Here is a 17,280-nt window from a genome sequence, read left to right on the forward strand (position 1 = left end):
CTTCCTTCATGGGTAATGCTACAGGAGTCTATTTTGGTGTCTTTGCAGTTCACCAAAACCACTTCTAACAGCTACTGACAGTGTATTGTCTGTGTATTTGGAATTATGCCCTTTTGATCGGCTGTAGAAACTGATTGTACGCATGAGAGTAGTATGTATTTCTTGAAAGCATGTGGAGACACTGTCCTGATGTCAGCTCCCTGCTTCCCCTCACCTGGCACAGGTTTCAATTTGCCTTGATTTGGAGGCAGTAAGCTGAAAATAAGGGACCCAGAAAAGCGGAAATAAAAGGATGGAAGTAAATTAGAATGGGGTTATAATAAGGGGCTTTTTTCCTGTCACCTATGCTTTGTGGTTGATATTACTGATTCGCAACAATGAGTACAAGGATAGACAACTGGGTGGGTTGATGCCAGGTTTGCAGTTTACCTGTGTCATTTATGTTGTCTGTCAAAGGACCTGAATTCCTGCCGACTGTAACTGGTGAGCTGGGTAACCAGAAGCTGCGGTGGTGCAGTCCTTATGTGTGAGTTCCCAGGCAGGCTTGAATGCGTGCCAGCATTTCCCAAAGCCCCAGGAGCCTTTGGCTCTGTGCTGCTTGTCTGCTTTGGTACAGAAGGAGCTGAACAATACAACCTGGAGTACAACTTTGCTAGAGTTCAGGGACAAAGGGATTTCTGGAGGTTGTTTGGGCCCAATTTGACTTCCCCAATGAACTACTTTGCTTTTGGTGTGAAGGGACGCTGGCCCATCAGAACTTCTGCAGAACAGCTTCCCGGAACACTCTACGTTATTATTTCCATGCTGGCAGATGGCAGAACAGGAGCGAGGCACATCTGCCTCTCATCACACTGACTTTACCTAGGGACAGGTTCAAGCAGACAAGGTGGGACATGGTTTTTTGGTTCTGCTCATTTTTATGGGCGTTTGCAAAAATTCAAACAGGCAAGTGAATCACAAATATTTCAGAAGTCAGGATACAGGGCTTTAGTGGGGGAAGAAAGGCTCTACTGGAAGAATGCATGAGCAAAACGTGCACAGGGCATTTCATAGAATCATAGAATCACAGAATGGTTAAGGCTGGAAGGGACCTTCAAAGGTCATCTAGTCCAACCCCCCTGCAAGAAGCAGGGACATCCCCAACTAGATCAGGTTGCTCAGAGCCTCAGCCTGGCCTTGAATGTTTCCAGGGATGGGGCCTCCACCACCTCTCTGGGCAACCTGTTCCAGTGTTCTATAACTCGCATTGTAAAAAATTTTTTCCTAATTTCCAATCTAAATCTACCCCCCTCTATTTTAAAACCATTACCCCTTGTCCTATCGCAACAGGCCCTACTGAACCGCCTCTCCCCATCTTTCTTGTAGGCCCCCTTGAGGTACTGGAAGACTGCTATCAGGTCTCCCCGGAGCCTCCTCTTCTCCAGGCTGAACAGCCCCAACTCTCTCAGCCTGACCTCATAAGAGAGGTGCTCGAGCCCTTATATCATCTTTGTGGCCCTCCTCTGGACCTTCTCCAACTAGTCCATGTCCTTCTTGTGTTGGGGGCTCCAGAACTGGACACAGTACTCCAGGTGGGGTCTCACCAGGGCAGAGTAGAGGGGGAGAATCACCTCCCTCGACCTGCTGACCACGCTTCTCTTGATGCAACCCAGGATGTGGTTGGCCTTCTGGGCCACAAGGGCCCATTGCCGGCTCATGTTGAGCTTCTCGCCCACCAGCACTCCCAAGTCCTTCTCCTCAGGGCTGCTCTCAATCCATTCTCTGCCCAGCCTGTATTTGTGCCTGGGATTGCCATGACCCAGGTGCAGGACCTTGCACTTGTCCTGGTTGAACTTCATGAGGTTGGCACTCGAAGCATTTTTGTCAAAATCACGGCCACACTTTCCAAATGCTGGAGGAAGTCTACTGTCGGCATAACTCCACGCCAGCAGCTGCTCTCCCCATGCCTGTATGGACACGGCAGCAGCAGCGGCAAGCCTCTCTCCGCACCCACTGCTCTTGCAGCCAGCGCAGCACGCTGGAGTTGTTCCCACTGAACGCAGCACTGCTGCTGCAGCAGCAGCATCATTTCACACATACAATAAGAAAGAGCTGTAAGGTCACACTGGACTTGTCTCAAGAACAACCAAAAAAAATGGAGGGTGGACTAGTTTGATCCATGCTAATAGAAACGTTTTGGGATTTAAGGGGGGCCAGCAGGCTAGCAATACTGCAGACCGGTGTGTAACTCCTGTCTCTAGCACTTTCCACCAGTCTGCAAGATTTTTTTTTCTGCAGAAAGGGGTAGATAAGATTTTATGGCACATTCATGAGTAATTCTGAGCCAGAACTCAAACTGCAAGCCAAATACTTACAAGTCTGCTACCCCCTGAGAAAAGAAGGAGAAAAACTGTTGAAACAACTGTTGTTGTAGCTACCTTAGAATCATAGAATGATGGTTGGAGTTGGAAGGGACCTTCAAAGGTCATCTAGTCCAACCCGTGACCTGGGTAGGAGTCCCTCTCCGGGAACACCCAGCTCGAGCTGTAACCTGGGAACTGTCGTAGTTCAGCCCCGATCAGAACCAGACTACGCAGTCTCTCTCTCAATCCCCCCACCCTCCGAGAGAATAGGGGAAGATGATATAAGAAAAACAGCTGGAGGTTTGAGATAAGGACGGGGAGAAACTCTGCCACTATATGGAGGGTTCTATGAACATAGATCAGGCTGCTGTGTTTTTGGATTGCTCTATACAGATGCACCAACATCTGCAGCTTTCAGCTCTTCCTCTCTGTTCTTGTCTCTTCTCCCCTTTGAGCTTCCAAACCTTTGCATGGTGAGGGACTGGCACATCCCTTCCTCACTCTGTTTCCTGAATCTCCCATTCAGAAGTGCTTTATTGGTCCACATTATTTTAGACAGAAGGAAGAAATTCTGTACTGAGAGGGTGGTGAGGCACTGGAACAGGTTGCCCAGGGAAGCTGTGGATGCCCCATCCCTGGAAGTGTTCAAGGCCAGGTTGGATGGGGCTTTGAGTGACCCGGTCGAGCAGAAGGTGTCCCTGCCCAGGGCAGGAGGGTTGGAATAGATGATCTTCAAGGTGCTTTCCAACCCAAACCATTCTGTGATTCTATGATATAAGGCAAAGCCTTCACTTCTCAAAAGAGGGAAAAAAGACATTTAGAAAACATCTATGTATTAAAAAACTCTACCTTGTGCCACGATGCCTGCCCACAGCTTGCCTCGCCCAGCTTCTGTAGGATACCCCCCAGACCACTCGCTGCCCAGCACCCCGTGTGTCAGCCAGCACCCCCTGCAAGGTGGCACAGCCCCCTGCCCCGAGCCCCTCTCCTGCACCTCCCCACCGGTGCCCCAAGGTGCCGGGAGGTGGTCGGATGGCACCGCTCACCTCGTCACATCAGTCCGTTGCACAGGGGAGGACAGGGGACTGCAGACAAGATGCATCTCATGAAAGGGAAAGAAAATTTCAGCACAGCTGGGGAGATTTCTGCTGTCAGGAGACTGAGGTTGTGAGCTTGACCTGGGCATCTCAGGCATCTGCCACCGCACCAGCAGCTACCAGAGACTTGTAAAGGGGTCACCTGGTAGCTTGGCACCTGCGATGTACACCGGCACGTACAGCGAGCTGCACATCCTCTGATACCGCATATCCTCCGGGTGAGCAGGTCCTGATCTCTCAATTCTCTGCTTCCAGAGTCAAAACATCCAATCCTATGGCCTCAATGCTTCCAAAGCCCATCCCTTACTTTGTCAGTAAATATAAATATATATATATATGTATGCACAACTCTTACTTTCTAAGTACGTATATAAATACATTATTTTCCTTTTGACAGTTACAAATTGCATTCACACGTGGCTTTTATTTCTTTCGTATCTATGCAAACTTCTAAGAGAAGATGAGCTCAAGTTAAAATATTTTCAAAAATACTTCCTTTTATTTTTTATTATTTTTTAAAAGCCTACGTCAAGATATGCTATGTACAGCTGTAGCTCTAAACATTGTCAGGTAAATCGCGTTCTTCAAACAGACATAATAAAACCAAAGCCACTGCCATGTCCACCTTTGCCTCCACCTGTCCCACTCAGCGCCTCTCTGTCAGCTTCCTGGGACACACCAAGCCTTCACCCGATGTTCACGTCCAAAATCTCACAGAGGTTTTCCGCCAAATGTGGAAAGTGCATGGCGGCATGCTTCTTCAGCCTGGAGCCCATCACTTGGTAGAGGCTCTTTGCAAGCTTGGTGACCACAGCCCTGACATTTTCGTTTTGGAGAGGCAGGACCCTGTTTCCCAGCAAGAACCAGAGCACAGGCAGGGCGTAGCGCTTGACGGCTTTTGGTTTCTGGGGATGAACTGATGTCACAAGCACTGCCGGGCGAGAGAGAAAAGCTTCTTAACAACCTTGATGCAAACAAGTACCTACCTTTAGTTTTGGTTCTCAGAAGCCTTCTCTGGCTAATATCAGCAAGCTCAAAGAGCCTGCTGATCCAGAAACAGGCAACAGAGGCTGTCTCTGCATCAGAGGCCTTGTACTCGTGATAGGCCCAGCAAAGTCAATCATACACTTTTTGTAAGTCATTTCACTACCCACTTCTGCATTACAAATGACAAAAATGTCAAATTGCTGTTGATTTCCATTAAGACGTTGTCTAAAGCAGCTGCTGAAGATTTTGAAATGCAGCTTAGAGAGGGAATTGAAAGACTTCTAAGAAAAAACAGGATTACTTTGTTGTGACCTTTGATGACAAATGCCAAAAGTCGAATCTGGCAGTTCCCTTGGCGCAGTGGCACACAGCAAACGGCAGTACTGTACCAAGCTGCAAATCTCCAGCCCACAAAACATCTGTGCTGCTTGATAGCTTCATGAGAAACATCAGTGACAAACTGATGTCTTTGGCAGAATGGTCTGATTTGAGTATTTTTTCCTCTCGTACTTGGTGGCCTCTAATGAGCAGCTCTTTCAGACTTCAGGATGTCTTGGATAATTACCCAGACCCCATTGCCACGGCACGTGAGCTTCTCACAAGTTTAATGGCACTTACTCTCACAATGTTCCCTGAAATGGGGAACAGAGACAGAAAAATCTTACACAGGAGGCTGAAATTTAACCAAACAGCCAAGTGTTCCCTCTCATTCTCTCAGTTCATTTTCAGAACTCAGCAATATTAAATACAAACAAAAATTAACTACCAATAGGCTCCTTGCATGGCAGATTTTGCTGAGAGACCAAAATCTGAAATGGTCTGAAGACAATGTTCTTATTTTCTTTCAGTGGAAATGTTATGCAGGAACCGTTTAAAATTCTGTCATGCAAGGACCTTCATTTCCTCCACGCTGCTAATCTAGCATCAGTCACCCAGATTTAAACAGCTCCTGAAAGTACCTAAAACCAATTCTGGCAAGCAGGGAAAGGGTGATGGGACCTAACAGGAAAAGAAGAATCCTGTGATGACAAAACAAACTGATCCTCAGGAGTACGTGTAGCCACAATTTTTTCTAAAGGATGGTTGTTGGCTGTAGAAAAGGGACCTCCTACAGACCTCCATGACCCTTCCTGTACTGTCCTTCAAAGAGAGAGGAGCCAGCCAGGGTATTTTTGGCCTCTCTCTTTCCAGGAGGCGGCTCCTGAGATGTCCCAGTGAGGGCTCAGCGCTGGAGCTCAAGCACCATTCTCATCTCACAAGCTGCACACCTCCACAGCAGCCAGACAAGCCCCTGCCAAACACACCTAGAACGTGTATTTTGCAGGAGGGACAAGCTCAGGACGTTCTGGTGTTCGATGAGCTACTGCGCTGTCTGTTCAGAGGCATTTCCCCTAAATATTCGCTCTGAAGACTTTTTGACTTGAAGTGGAGGTTAGCTGGAGCAGGCAATACCTGAGAGATGTTCTGTGACATCCAGCAGAGCTTGGCCGCTGAGGAAAGGCACTTGGTAGGCAAATGCTTGCAGCAGCAATGTGTTATCTGAAAGAGAAGCATTTATTTCTGCTCACTCTTCTGAGGTTATAAGGAAGAAAAAACAGGAGGAAGGGAAAGGGCAGGGGTAACTGCATTTTGTAACAGAAATTTCTGCTCCTTTAGTCTGCGTTTCTTAAGAGGATTTAAATTCAAAAAGAAAAGCTCTCATTTCACATTTGCAAATCCACAGTTGACTGCTGTACAAGGAGCTCTGTTAAACATTTCACATCAGGGCCCTCAAAATTTAAATCACATGTAAGCAGTGAAAAGGTTTTGCATCCTGGAGCTTTGCAGGAGTGACCGCCTCCCTCCTCAGAGGCAAAGGGTGAGAAGGCTCAAAAGTCCACACATCCCTTCACACTTTAAGGATAAGCTGGTGTTAAACCTTTAAGTTACCTGTTGGGATCTAGGGACAAGACTGCAAGCTACTCTTACAAGAGAGAATTACTGCTCATTGCCAAGACCATCCGCTCTCAGGGGCTCTTGTAACATCTCTGACATCAGATCTTGGCAGAGAGAATGGAAAACCAACAGATTTCCCAATAAGTGGCTGTCACATCTGTTTTAGTTTTTCGTATGCTGCCTGTGGTTGATTTGGGGTCTTGTTTTAGTTTACAGACTGTTACCTGGACTGGTCTGCAAGTCTCCAGTCTTTCTGCTTTGGAAAGCCAAGCAAAGCTTTTCTTGGAGGCAGAATGCGCGTGGGATGCGCTACGGTACCTGCGGTGTCACCTGGAGTGGCACCGAGAAAGCAGGCAACCTGCTGCTTTGTGAACGACTGCAGAGCCAAGTCCCAAAGCGGTTGTAAGCAGCGCTGTGCTATTAAGTGCTCCCTGTGGCATGAGATGTAAAAAGGAAGTCCCTCATCATCTTCTTGCAAGTGTGCAGTAAAGAATTGATCCTGCTACCCCGGTTAAGCTTCTGCTTTGGTAACCACACTCTTCTCATTCACCTTTTTAAACAGACACTTCACTTTTTGCCTCACACTCTTGCAGTATTGGCAGACGCTGTTTCCCACTTGCTGTTCCTCCCCAGGGAGGCATCTTACAGCTTAAAAAAAAAAACACCCTGAGAGCTGGAAATGTTGAAGGAGCACAAAATGTTAATGAATTGTTGATATCAGTATCTGCAGAGATTTTCAGGGGGACACCTGAGTTTTGGGTGGGTGAGGGGGGACTGTTTCTTTGCTTGGTTTTTAGGAATTTAAGCATATAGGAACTACTCATCTGTCACATTAAGATTTTCAAATCTTATCTTTTCAAATCTTTTCTTCCCGCACGACATCCTTCTCTCCAAACTAGAGAGACATGGGTTTTATGGACGGACCACTCGGTGTATAAGGAGTTGGCTGGATGGCCGCACTCAGAGAGTGGTGGTCAACGGCTCAATGTCCGTGTGGAGACCGGTCATGAGTGGCGTCCCTCAGGGGTCCGTGCTGGGCCCGGCCCTGTTCAACATCTTTGTCGGCGACATGGACAGTGGGATAGAGTGCACCCTCAGCAAGTTCGCCAATGACACCAAGTTGTGTGGTGCCGTCAACACGCTGGAAGGGAGGCATGCCATCCAGAGGGACCTTGACAGGCTGGAGAGGTGGGCCCGTGCCAACCTCATGAAGTTCAACCAGGACAAGTGCAAGGTCCTGCGCCTGGGTCATGGCAATCCCAGGCACAAATACAGGCTGGGCAGAGAATGGATTGAGAGCAGCCCTGAGGAGAAGGACTTGGGAGTGCTGGTGGGCGAGAAGCTCAACATGAGCCGGCAATGGGCCCTTGTGGCCCAGAAGGCCAACCGCATCCTGGGTTGCATCAAGAGAAGCGTGGTCAGCAGGTCGAGGGAGGTGATTCTCCCCCTCTACTCTGCCCTGGTGAGACCCCACCTGGAGTACTGTGTCCAGTTCTGGAGCCCCCAACACAAGAAGGACATGGACTAGTTGGAGAAGGTCCAGAGGAGGGCCACACAGATGATATAAGGGCTCGAGCACCTCTCCTATGAGGTCAGGCTGAGAGAGTTGGGGCTGTTCAGCCTGGAGAAGAGGAGGCTCCGGGGAGACCTGATAGCAGTCTTCCAGTACCTCAAGGGGGCCTACAAGAAAGATGGGGAGAGGCGGTTCAGTAGGGCCTGTTGCGATAGGACAAGGGGTAATGGTTTTAAAATAGAGGGGGGTAGATTTAGATTGGAAATTAGGAAAAAATTTTTTACAATGCGAGTTATAGAACACTGGAACAGGTTGCCCAGAGAGGTGGTGGAGGCCCCATCCCTGGAAACATTCAAGGCCAGGCTGAGGCTCTGAGCAACCTGATCTAGTTGGGGATGTCCCTGCTTCTTGCAGGGGGGTTGGACTAGATGACCTTTGAAGGTCCCTTCCAGCCTTAACCATTCTGTGATTCTATGATTCTATGAAATGCCCTGTGCACGTTTTGCTCATGCATTCTTCCAGTAGAGCCTTTCTTCCCCCACTAAAGCCCTGTATCCTGACTTCTGAAATATTTGTGATTCACTTGCCTGTTTGAATTTTTGCAAACGCCCATAAAAATGAGCAGAACCAAAAAACCATGTCCCACCTTGTCTGCTTGAACCTGTCCCTAGGTAAAGTCAGTGTGATGAGAGGCAGATGTGCCTCGCTCCTGTTCTGCCATCTGCCAGCATGGAAATAATAACGTAGAGTGTTCCGGGAAGCTGTTCTGCAGAAGTTCTGATGGGCCAGCGTCCCTTCACACCAAAAGCAAAGTAGTTCATTGGGGAAGTCAAATTGGGCCCAAACAACCTCCAGAAATCCCTTTGTCCCTGAACTCTAGCAAAGTTGTACTCCAGGTTGTATTGTTCAGCTCCTTCTGTACCAAAGCAGACAAGCAGCACAGAGCCAAAGGCTCCTGGGGCTTTGGGAAATGCTGGCACGCATTCAAGCCTGCCTGGGAACTCACACATAAGGACTGCACCACCGCAGCTTCTGGTTACCCAGCTCACCAGTTACAGTCGGCAGGAATTCAGGTCCTTTGACAGACAACATAAATGACACAGGTAAACTGCAAACCTGGCATCAACCCACCCAGTTGTCTATCCTTGTACTCATTGTTGCGAATCAGTAATATCAACCACAAAGCATAGGTGACAGGAAAAAAGCCCCTTATTATAACCCCATTCTAATTTACTTCCATCCTTTTATTTCCGCTTTTCTGGGTCCCTTATTTTCAGCTTACTGCCTCCAAATCAAGGCAAATTGAAACCTGTGCCAGGTGAGGGGAAGCAGGGAGCTGACATCAGGACAGTGTCTCCACATGCTTTCAAGAAATACATACTACTCTCATGCGTACAATCAGTTTCTACAGCCGATCAAAAGGGCATAATTCCAAATACACAGACAATACACTGTCAGTAGCTGTTAGAAGTGGTTTTGGTGAACTGCAAAGACACCAAAATAGACTCCTGTAGCATTACCCATGAAGGAAGATGCCACTGTATTGCCAGTCCACAGCATGCAAACATGTAGCTTTTCGACCACAACAAGGGATGTGCTGGAGGTGCACTCTGCAGGGCAGCTGCTCCCAGCCAAAATGAGCCTGAGGATCCCTGAGAGCTTCAGCAAGACCCTGGTAGGCAGCAGAAGACACAACGTGCAGCAGGCCATATGGTTCAGGACACAGGGCAGATTGGGACCTCACCCCCAATCCTGTATCAGGACCCCTCCCAGCTGCAGGTACGTATTTCACATCAACAGCCATGCTTGGTGCCTCATGCTGAAGCATCTAGAAAAGGGGACAGTGATGGGTTCTATACCCTTGTGGAAGAAGGGAGCCAAGGCATTTGTAACCCCACAGGCAAGGAGACCTCCAAGCTGACTATGGAACAAGCGTTTTGTTCTTCATCTGATCCGTGATATGATCTTTCATAACACCAACTGAGATCCAAATGCAGGATCTCAATCTTTGAATTCAAAAGGACATTTTCATTTGGGCTTTACATGACTAAACTACTGCCTAAAACTGCAAAACAAGGAACTGACTTCAAAGCTTGCCATATCAGAGTCAGCAGAGCCACCACTGCCAGACTGCAGAATGAAGCTCAGCAAGAGCAAAGAGCCTGCGCCACGCTTCCTCCCACATTGTTCAAGGACAAAGCACATTCCTTTCATCTTGTTTCACTGGATGTAAACTTGACCGAATGCACTTCTTAGAAATCCAGTTCAATAAAAACCCCCGCTTCTACCAGAGGAAAGAGCGCAGGTTGTAAGGCATCTCTGAGCATGGGCATCCTCAAAGCCAGCACCTCCAGTGCCTGCTGGTTCGCTTTTTTGTTCAAATTCTGAAGCCTCAGGACAAACCCACCAAAAATCTGTTAAGAAAACAAACAACATGAAAGCTGGATCAAAATGTCTTTGTTTCAAGGAGGGATGCAGAAACAGGGATCCCGCAATGCAAAAGATGAACGTAATCCTTTCTGTCAGGTCAGCTCTTGCTAGCACAATTTCAGTTTTTTCCTGTGGCCTACTGACTGTAGTGGTTGCACAACCTCATGCTGGTTTTATTTAGTGGGCAGGGGCTACGGTGGTAGCTGCTACAAGAAGCTGCTAGAAGTTGTTCCCCTTTGTTCAGTGGACTCGGCCGGGCCTAGGGCAGACCTGCTGCTGGCCAAGGCCAAGACAATTAGTGGCAGAATGTTCCCTGATAATGCCTCTGCAATAACATATTTAAGATGGGGAAAACAGAAAATAAAATGAGAGAAGATGTGAAGCACCTGAGCAGGGGCAGAGAGGGGGAGGCACGAGCCCTGTGGGCCTTGCAGGCTTCACCCTCTGGCCTCCCCCCGGGCAGCTGACTGGGCCTGACTTGGCCCAGCCCCGCTGCAAGAAGTGGAGAGGAGATGAGATATGAAGAGAACATGAGAGGCGTCTGCCTGAGCCAATTGTGAAGAATTTTTCTTGTGAGAGGAACAGCTGCAGACGCCAGGATCAGCAAAGGAGGGGGAGGAGTAATGCAGCTCCTGGACAAACAAGATCTTCTCCAGCTGTTAGTGAGACTTAAACAAACAGCTCTGCTTCTCTGTACCACTTTTCCCTCAGTGCATTCAAGGCCTGCCGCTGTGGGAAACCAACAAAGTTGCCTCCAGGTTGGCCTCTGTTTTCAAAGGGCTTTATTACTACAAGCATCAATCTCTGAAAATTGGCTCTGGGAAAGAGGTAGGAGGATCACGAGGGAAAAGCCACACTCTAACACGTCTTGAATTGCTTTTGGGGTGTGGAGATGCCAGCCTGCCACAGCAGCAGAGGGAGGACAAACTGAACTCTCTGAAGGATTGAGACACAGGAACTCTGCTCATTGTCAGAGGTGTTGGCTGGTTACTTTCTCCCTCTATTTCCCACTTTGTGTCTCCAGAGAGAATGCCTTTGCTTCACTTTTTTTCATTTCCTTTCTTCCTGGCAATATCCATGCTCCCCCAGCCCCGGGTGAGCAAGCTGAGGCTCTGCTGTAGAGCCCACTGCTGTAATGACAATGGTCACCACTCGCATTAGCATAGTAGGTATCCACTGAACCTGGAAAGGGTGGCGATTTGCTACAGCAGTAACCTGAAGGGCTGAGCAGAAGCTTCCTTTACCCTCCTACAGTAAAGGCACCCTTGTGCCCTGTAACACTGCCCACAACTCCACTGGCCCCATGCGATGTGGATTTGCTGATGTGAGCATGGCAGACAGCTTCTGGATAGCGGGCACCCCTACATATGGGTTATGCTGTGTCACAAAATCTTATCTAGCCCCTCCTGTGGAAAAAGTCCTACAGACTGGTGGAAAGTGCTAGAGACAGGAGTTACACACCGGTCTGCAGTATTGCTAGCCTGCTGGCCCCCCTTAAATCCCAATAAGTTTCTATTAGCATGGATCAAACTAGTCCACCCTCCATTTTTTTTGGTTGTTCTTGAGGCAAGTCCAGTGTGACCTTACAGCTCTTTCTTATTGTATGTGTGAAACGATGCTCCTGCTGCAGCAGCAGTGCTGCGTTCAGTGGGAACAACTCCAGCGTGCTGCGCTGGCTGCAAGAGCAGTGGGTGCGGAGAGAGGCTTGCCGCTGCTGCTGCCGTGTCCATACAGGCATGGGGAGAGCAGCTGCTGGCGTGGAGTTATGCCGACAGTAGACTTCCTCCAGCATTTGGAAAGTGTGGCCGTGATTTTGACAAAAATGCTTCGAGGCAGGCCACGTTGATGTTGAGTTTGGGTGTCTCTGCAGTAAAGCAAGCAGGGAATCAACCCCTGTAACAGTGAAGCAGAACAAAGGAGAAGGCTTGGGTGGACAAGTTGCATCCCACAGATACAGTAATCAAAGAAGCCCACTGAATATTGGGGATATCTAATGCAGAGTGCAAAACTTTTAGTTAGAACACCTGGTGATTAATTGTTTGTGTCCTAGCACTTTCTGTGTTGTGAGGAGAAATTAAAAAAAAAACAACAAAAGCCAACCCCACATGGAGTGGGAATGACAGAAACACAGGACTTTCAAACTAGCTTTGGAAAGCATCGGCTCATTAGACACTGTGAACTTCTAGAGAGCCTTGTGGGTTGTCTGCCCTTTGAAAGGAGAGGAAAGAAGTCCTGTAGTCGTGCATGGGCAACTAGGGAAATGCATGCAAATGTGTAGAACATCCAGGTGTCAAAGTGCTGGAATGGGCTCTTGACCTCACAGGCAGCATACTGTGAGGTCAAATGGAACGTTGCAGAGGCCAGGACTGCAGCTCACTACCGGTGTGTTAGTCTTCTCTGGAGAAGAGTGGTGTGTTTTGTCCTCTCCGTAGCAAAGGCTGCAAATTTCAGTCATTTCTGCTGTCCTTATTGTAAAGCTAACTGCCACGCTCCCAAATTCAAACGCAGATACACAGCACTGCGAGGCGCAAGCACTGATTTGAGCTTGCAGTTTTGTGGCAGCGGTTGGACCACTGAGCAAGAAGGTGAGGATGGAAAGGGGTTGGGTATGCAGTGGTGGGCTCAGCCCAATGGAAGAAAAAGAAATTTCAGGGAGGAATGGTCCTTGGAGCTCAGCCCTCCTGTGCTGGCTCTGTGTCAGAGTAGGTGGCTGAGAAGAGAGCTGCAGCTGATCCTGCCCTCCTCCCCTGGTGCGCATGACATCATCTCTCTATCTTTGGTTCATTATGCTTTCTCCTTTATCAACAGTAGCCAGATCGCTCCTACTGCCAGCCAGGACAGGGACTGTGGCCCACCTGGCCATACACTGGGCATGGTAATGAGATGTGAGGTCTGTCTTGCTGTCCATGGGTGGTCTTGCCATGGGTAAATTCCCAGTTCTACCTCTGCTTGCCCTTCAGATCTGACCTTGAGGATGGGATGGTGCTGTAGAAACACTGGCAAGGTGTGCCTGCTTGCTGAGATGTCTTTCTGCTTTGCAGAAATACCAGTAGCACCATGTGGGTCTTTACTGGTAGTCTTCACAGAAGCCAAGGCTGGAAATGGGAATCCGTTTCCCCCTCTTACCAGTGGGACCTTCAACTTCTGTCTCCTGGCTTGCTAGCTCAATGCTGTTGGGAAGAATCAAAGTGATGCTGGTTTTACAAAAAAAAAAACCAGATGTTCTGAGTGATTAAAAAAAACCCCTTGAATGCCTCACTCATTTGGTGGGTTGATTGTAAAGGTGTGAGGTCAGCTAACTCACTCCTTCCCTTTTGCCTACAGCTTGTCTTCAGTCCGTATTAACAAGCCAGATGAAGAAGCAGCCGAGTTTCTGGGATGGGGACAGAGCTGGGAAGCCTCCCTACCCAAGGGCCATCTCTCCCCTGGATGGCTGGGTCAGCAAGGCTGGTGTGCAGCACCTCAGTGGTGAGATTGGAGATGAATTCTGCCACCTTTCTCACCGAGCCTTGACCCAGGACCCCCGAGAGAGGGAGCTGAGCAGCGCTGCCCTGGAAACCATTCAGATGCAGAGCAAGCTGAAGATGAGGAGGATGTCTGAGGGTCTGTTGGCCTCACAGAGAGGTAAGGCAGGAGCATTCCTGCTCTCCTGCACGAAGAAGGGTCTTATCCCAGCCTAGAGAGCTGGCACATGTTCCCAGTGAACACTTCTCCCCTGCACGTGCCCCCCCTGCAATAACCCTCGCTGCTCTCAGTCCCCTGCGTAGCCCTCCTCATGCTGTAAGGGGTGTACAACCGTGGGGCAGGGAGAGGAGCAGAAGGGTGTACGTGCAGGTGACTTGTTCTGGGTAAGCACAGGTCCGTGGGCTCCCTGTTGTCTGACGGGAGCCCGGGGGACCAGGGTGCTCCTGAAGTGGGTAGATGTTGCTCACTGGCCTGCTTCAAGTGGCTGCCAGCAGGAGCCTGGTTCCCTGTGCAGTTACTTACAATTTCCAGGAAATCTGTCCAATGAAATATCTGGCTTCAGGTGCTTTAGGTTTGCAGTGCTGCTTCTGTTACGCTTTGTGTCTCTGCTTTGCAGGCCTGACTGACTGCAGTGACCCTAAGGGGCTTACGCTCAAGCCAGTAGTTTCCAGGTCGGCTTTCCAAATGCTCCTGGTGCCCTCCAAGCCCCTGCCTCCCATCCAGAGCAGCCTTCCTTCCTCAGAGCCCAGCAGGATGAGCAACGGAGAGCAGGAGCACGGGGAAGATGGCACAGGCTGTGATGACACTGACGGGAATATCAAGGAGCTGATGTCCGAGGGACAAGGATATAAAGTAAGGAAGCCAAGCCAAATCGCATGTGGTGAATCCTCAGTTTACTTCCTGCAGGCAGAGCTCTGAGGTCTCCTTTCCCTGTGGTGTGAGCCCAGGGATGCAGCTCAGCCAAGGGAAAGCTAAGCTGGACATGGCACTTCAGGCTGCCTTTGGAACAGCGTCTACTGCAGGCTTCATGTCCTGCGCCTATATCAATGAGAGAAGAGGTCTTTAACTCGTTTCTGTGCTCTCCAGTGGCCCCTGCTGTGTTTCATGGCTGAGAACACACCAGCAACCAGGCAGAGCAACTAGACGTGTCTGCTCTGGTTGAGCATATCCTTCTGCAGTTAGCAAAATGCACTTATCACTGAACCATCTGTACATGGCAGACACTGTTGCAGACACACCAGTGCCTTCGTGGCTTTTCATATCAGCTCTGCCTGATTAGATGGCCCATCCTAGGCCAAGCTGCTCCATCACTTTGACTTTTCTTTTCCTGCTAAGTCTTAGCTAAGAGCACGGCTAAACCTCTTGTGGCATCAAGGGGGAAGGCTGGATGCTCGAGCTGAGCGCTGCATTCTGCTCTTTCCAGGCTTTCCAGCTGCCCTTGGATTGCAGTGCTGAGAATGGGAAGAAGTCACTGAGACCGGCTTTGCTTCCCCCTATCCCCAAGTCAGCAAGACCATTGGATGGGGCTCCCGCCAGCGCTACAGTGCCTCTCCCAAGCTCTCAGCACCTGGTTCTCCAAGAGGCCCTGGAGATGAGGTAAGCCAAGGTGTCTACTTCTCCAAGATGTTGTGCACCTTCTACTTCTTGTCTCGTGAGTTCTTTTCCACACTCGGCTCTCCACTCTAGTTATGCAAACTCCTGTGCTGTCACCATCTTGTGGAGCCATGATGATCCAGCACAATGTCAAAAGCAGCATCCTGCTCTCTATGAATATGTTAGGGCTCTCTGCCAGTTCAGATGCTGCTTCTGTAAGTGTCAGGCGTAACTTCTCTCTGTCTGGGCCTTCATTGCAAAACAAGAGCCCAGAGAAAGCTCCCTTCACAGATAATCCTATGGCTGTCTAACCTTTCCATAGCAGTTAAAACCAAAGGAGGCAAGGTGCTAGAGAGCAGCTCTAGAGCTGTAACTGATGGAAAGCTATTTGCTTGGCTATGCGTGTGGAAATCCAGCCGTCAGCCTTATGTTAGCTGTAACAATAAACAAGGACCCTAGAAATAGAGTTCCAATTTAAAAGCTTCAGCATGGCTTTTAAAGGGCAGTCTGAACATCCCTACGTAGCAGTTGAGTTGGAAAACCCCTTTTTGCTCCTGAAAGAGCTGGAAGGTGTAATATTATTCTCAGGAGACAGCAGTGGTATTGCCACGTGTAACGAGATACTGTCACCAGCTGAAAGCATGGCCAGGCAAAGTTAGGCTTCTCCAGCAGTATAAACGTAGCTGTCCTCAGCACAGACTTCTGTCTGGCTTACCAGGTCTGGCTGATTCAGAAAGGATGCATGTAACAGTGAGAGGCCCTTAGCCTCAACAGGAGAAACAGCAGAACTGGATGGTTAAGCCCAAACAGAAGAATGACTACTGTGTTTCAGCTGGAGCTTGATGAGCTCTGTGTGACTCCAACAACTGAAACTTTCATGGCAATTAATCAGCTTTGCATGCTGTTGGTTTGATGGGTTGCATTTCCTCCTTCCTCAGAACGACCTTGCTAAGGAAGTGTGCCTCCTTTAATGCTCCCCCCACTTCTCTTTCCATCTCCTCATATATTCTCTTATCCTTGATTTTCTTAAGGCCAAGATCAGGCAGCAGAAGCGAAGAGAAGACCCTTGAATGTCTAGGTAGGTACAGCGCATGGCTGCCCTAAAATGAACATAGGAATGCTGACCCATGGGTGGCACTGTCAAAGTTTGGTCAAAAACCATCCTGTCACTGCTACAGGTTAGAATGAAACCCCTTGGGGAAAATGAATTCTAGCTTCAAGAACACAATGCTGGTTTTGGTTACACTCCAGCAACCCTAAGGTTTGCTTTACTATTCCAGCAAAGAGGGAGAAATGTTGATTCTTACCTCTACAAAGGCTACTAAACATAGCTATCAAAAACCAGGAGTTCTTTTAGGACCTGGGAAAAAGAGGATGTTTCCTAAAATCAAAAGAGATAGGAGCAGAAAAGAACCTTTTTGGCAAGGGCAGTCTCCATCTCTCTGCTCCTCTCTGTCAAGCACAGCTGCTCACCACCAGAAGCCAAGGGCTGAGGCCTTCATCATGCAGTAGGTGTGAGTCTGATGCCAACAGAGCAATGGCATTTCTGCTGCCAGTGCAATATGGTAGTGCCCCATCTGTTTGCAGAGGTGATGTGTTCCTCGCTGTTCTCCTTCACAATCTGTATCGGTCTCTTATCAGAGCTGGGGACTCTGGAACCCATCTTGCCTGCTCTCCAGCATCGCGCTGTTGGTGGCGAGAAGTCTGACGGACATTTGTGTGAACCTGTGCGTCCGTTAACAGGCCTCCCGCAGAGCCAGGCCAAGAAGATGGATCAGCCTGTGAGCCCCGGCCTTCTGAGCGACGACGACTCGAAGGACAGCAATGGGAGGGTAAGGGCTCAGGGCAGGGGCGAGCAGGTTTCCTTTGCAGTGACTGTTCAGTGCCTAGCACACACTGTCACTGAAAACCCTAATCT

At 49.1% G+C, this 17,280-nt stretch overlaps 1 protein-coding gene across 1 annotated transcript in view; it reads left to right on the forward strand.

The window, feature by feature from the left end:
• The first annotated feature begins 3,202 nt into the window (after positions 1 to 3,202).
• Positions 3,203 to 17,280, forward strand: part of LOC147601295 (TOG array regulator of axonemal microtubules protein 2-like) — a 33,458-nt gene continuing 19,380 nt past the window's right edge. Inside the window, exons 1-3 of the mRNA XM_086743344.1 lie at positions 3,203 to 3,356; positions 13,629 to 13,928; positions 17,004 to 17,194. Coding sequence (XP_086599470.1) covers positions 3,203 to 3,356; positions 13,629 to 13,928; positions 17,004 to 17,194 — 645 coding nt within the window. The remainder of the gene's footprint in view (positions 3,357 to 13,628; positions 13,929 to 17,003; positions 17,195 to 17,280) is intronic.

This window comes from Chlamydotis macqueenii, chromosome 3 (genome assembly GCF_036417535.1).
Source record: "Chlamydotis macqueenii isolate bChlMac1 chromosome 3, bChlMac1.mat, whole genome shotgun sequence".
Lineage (NCBI taxonomy): Eukaryota > Metazoa > Chordata > Aves > Otidiformes > Otididae > Chlamydotis > Chlamydotis macqueenii.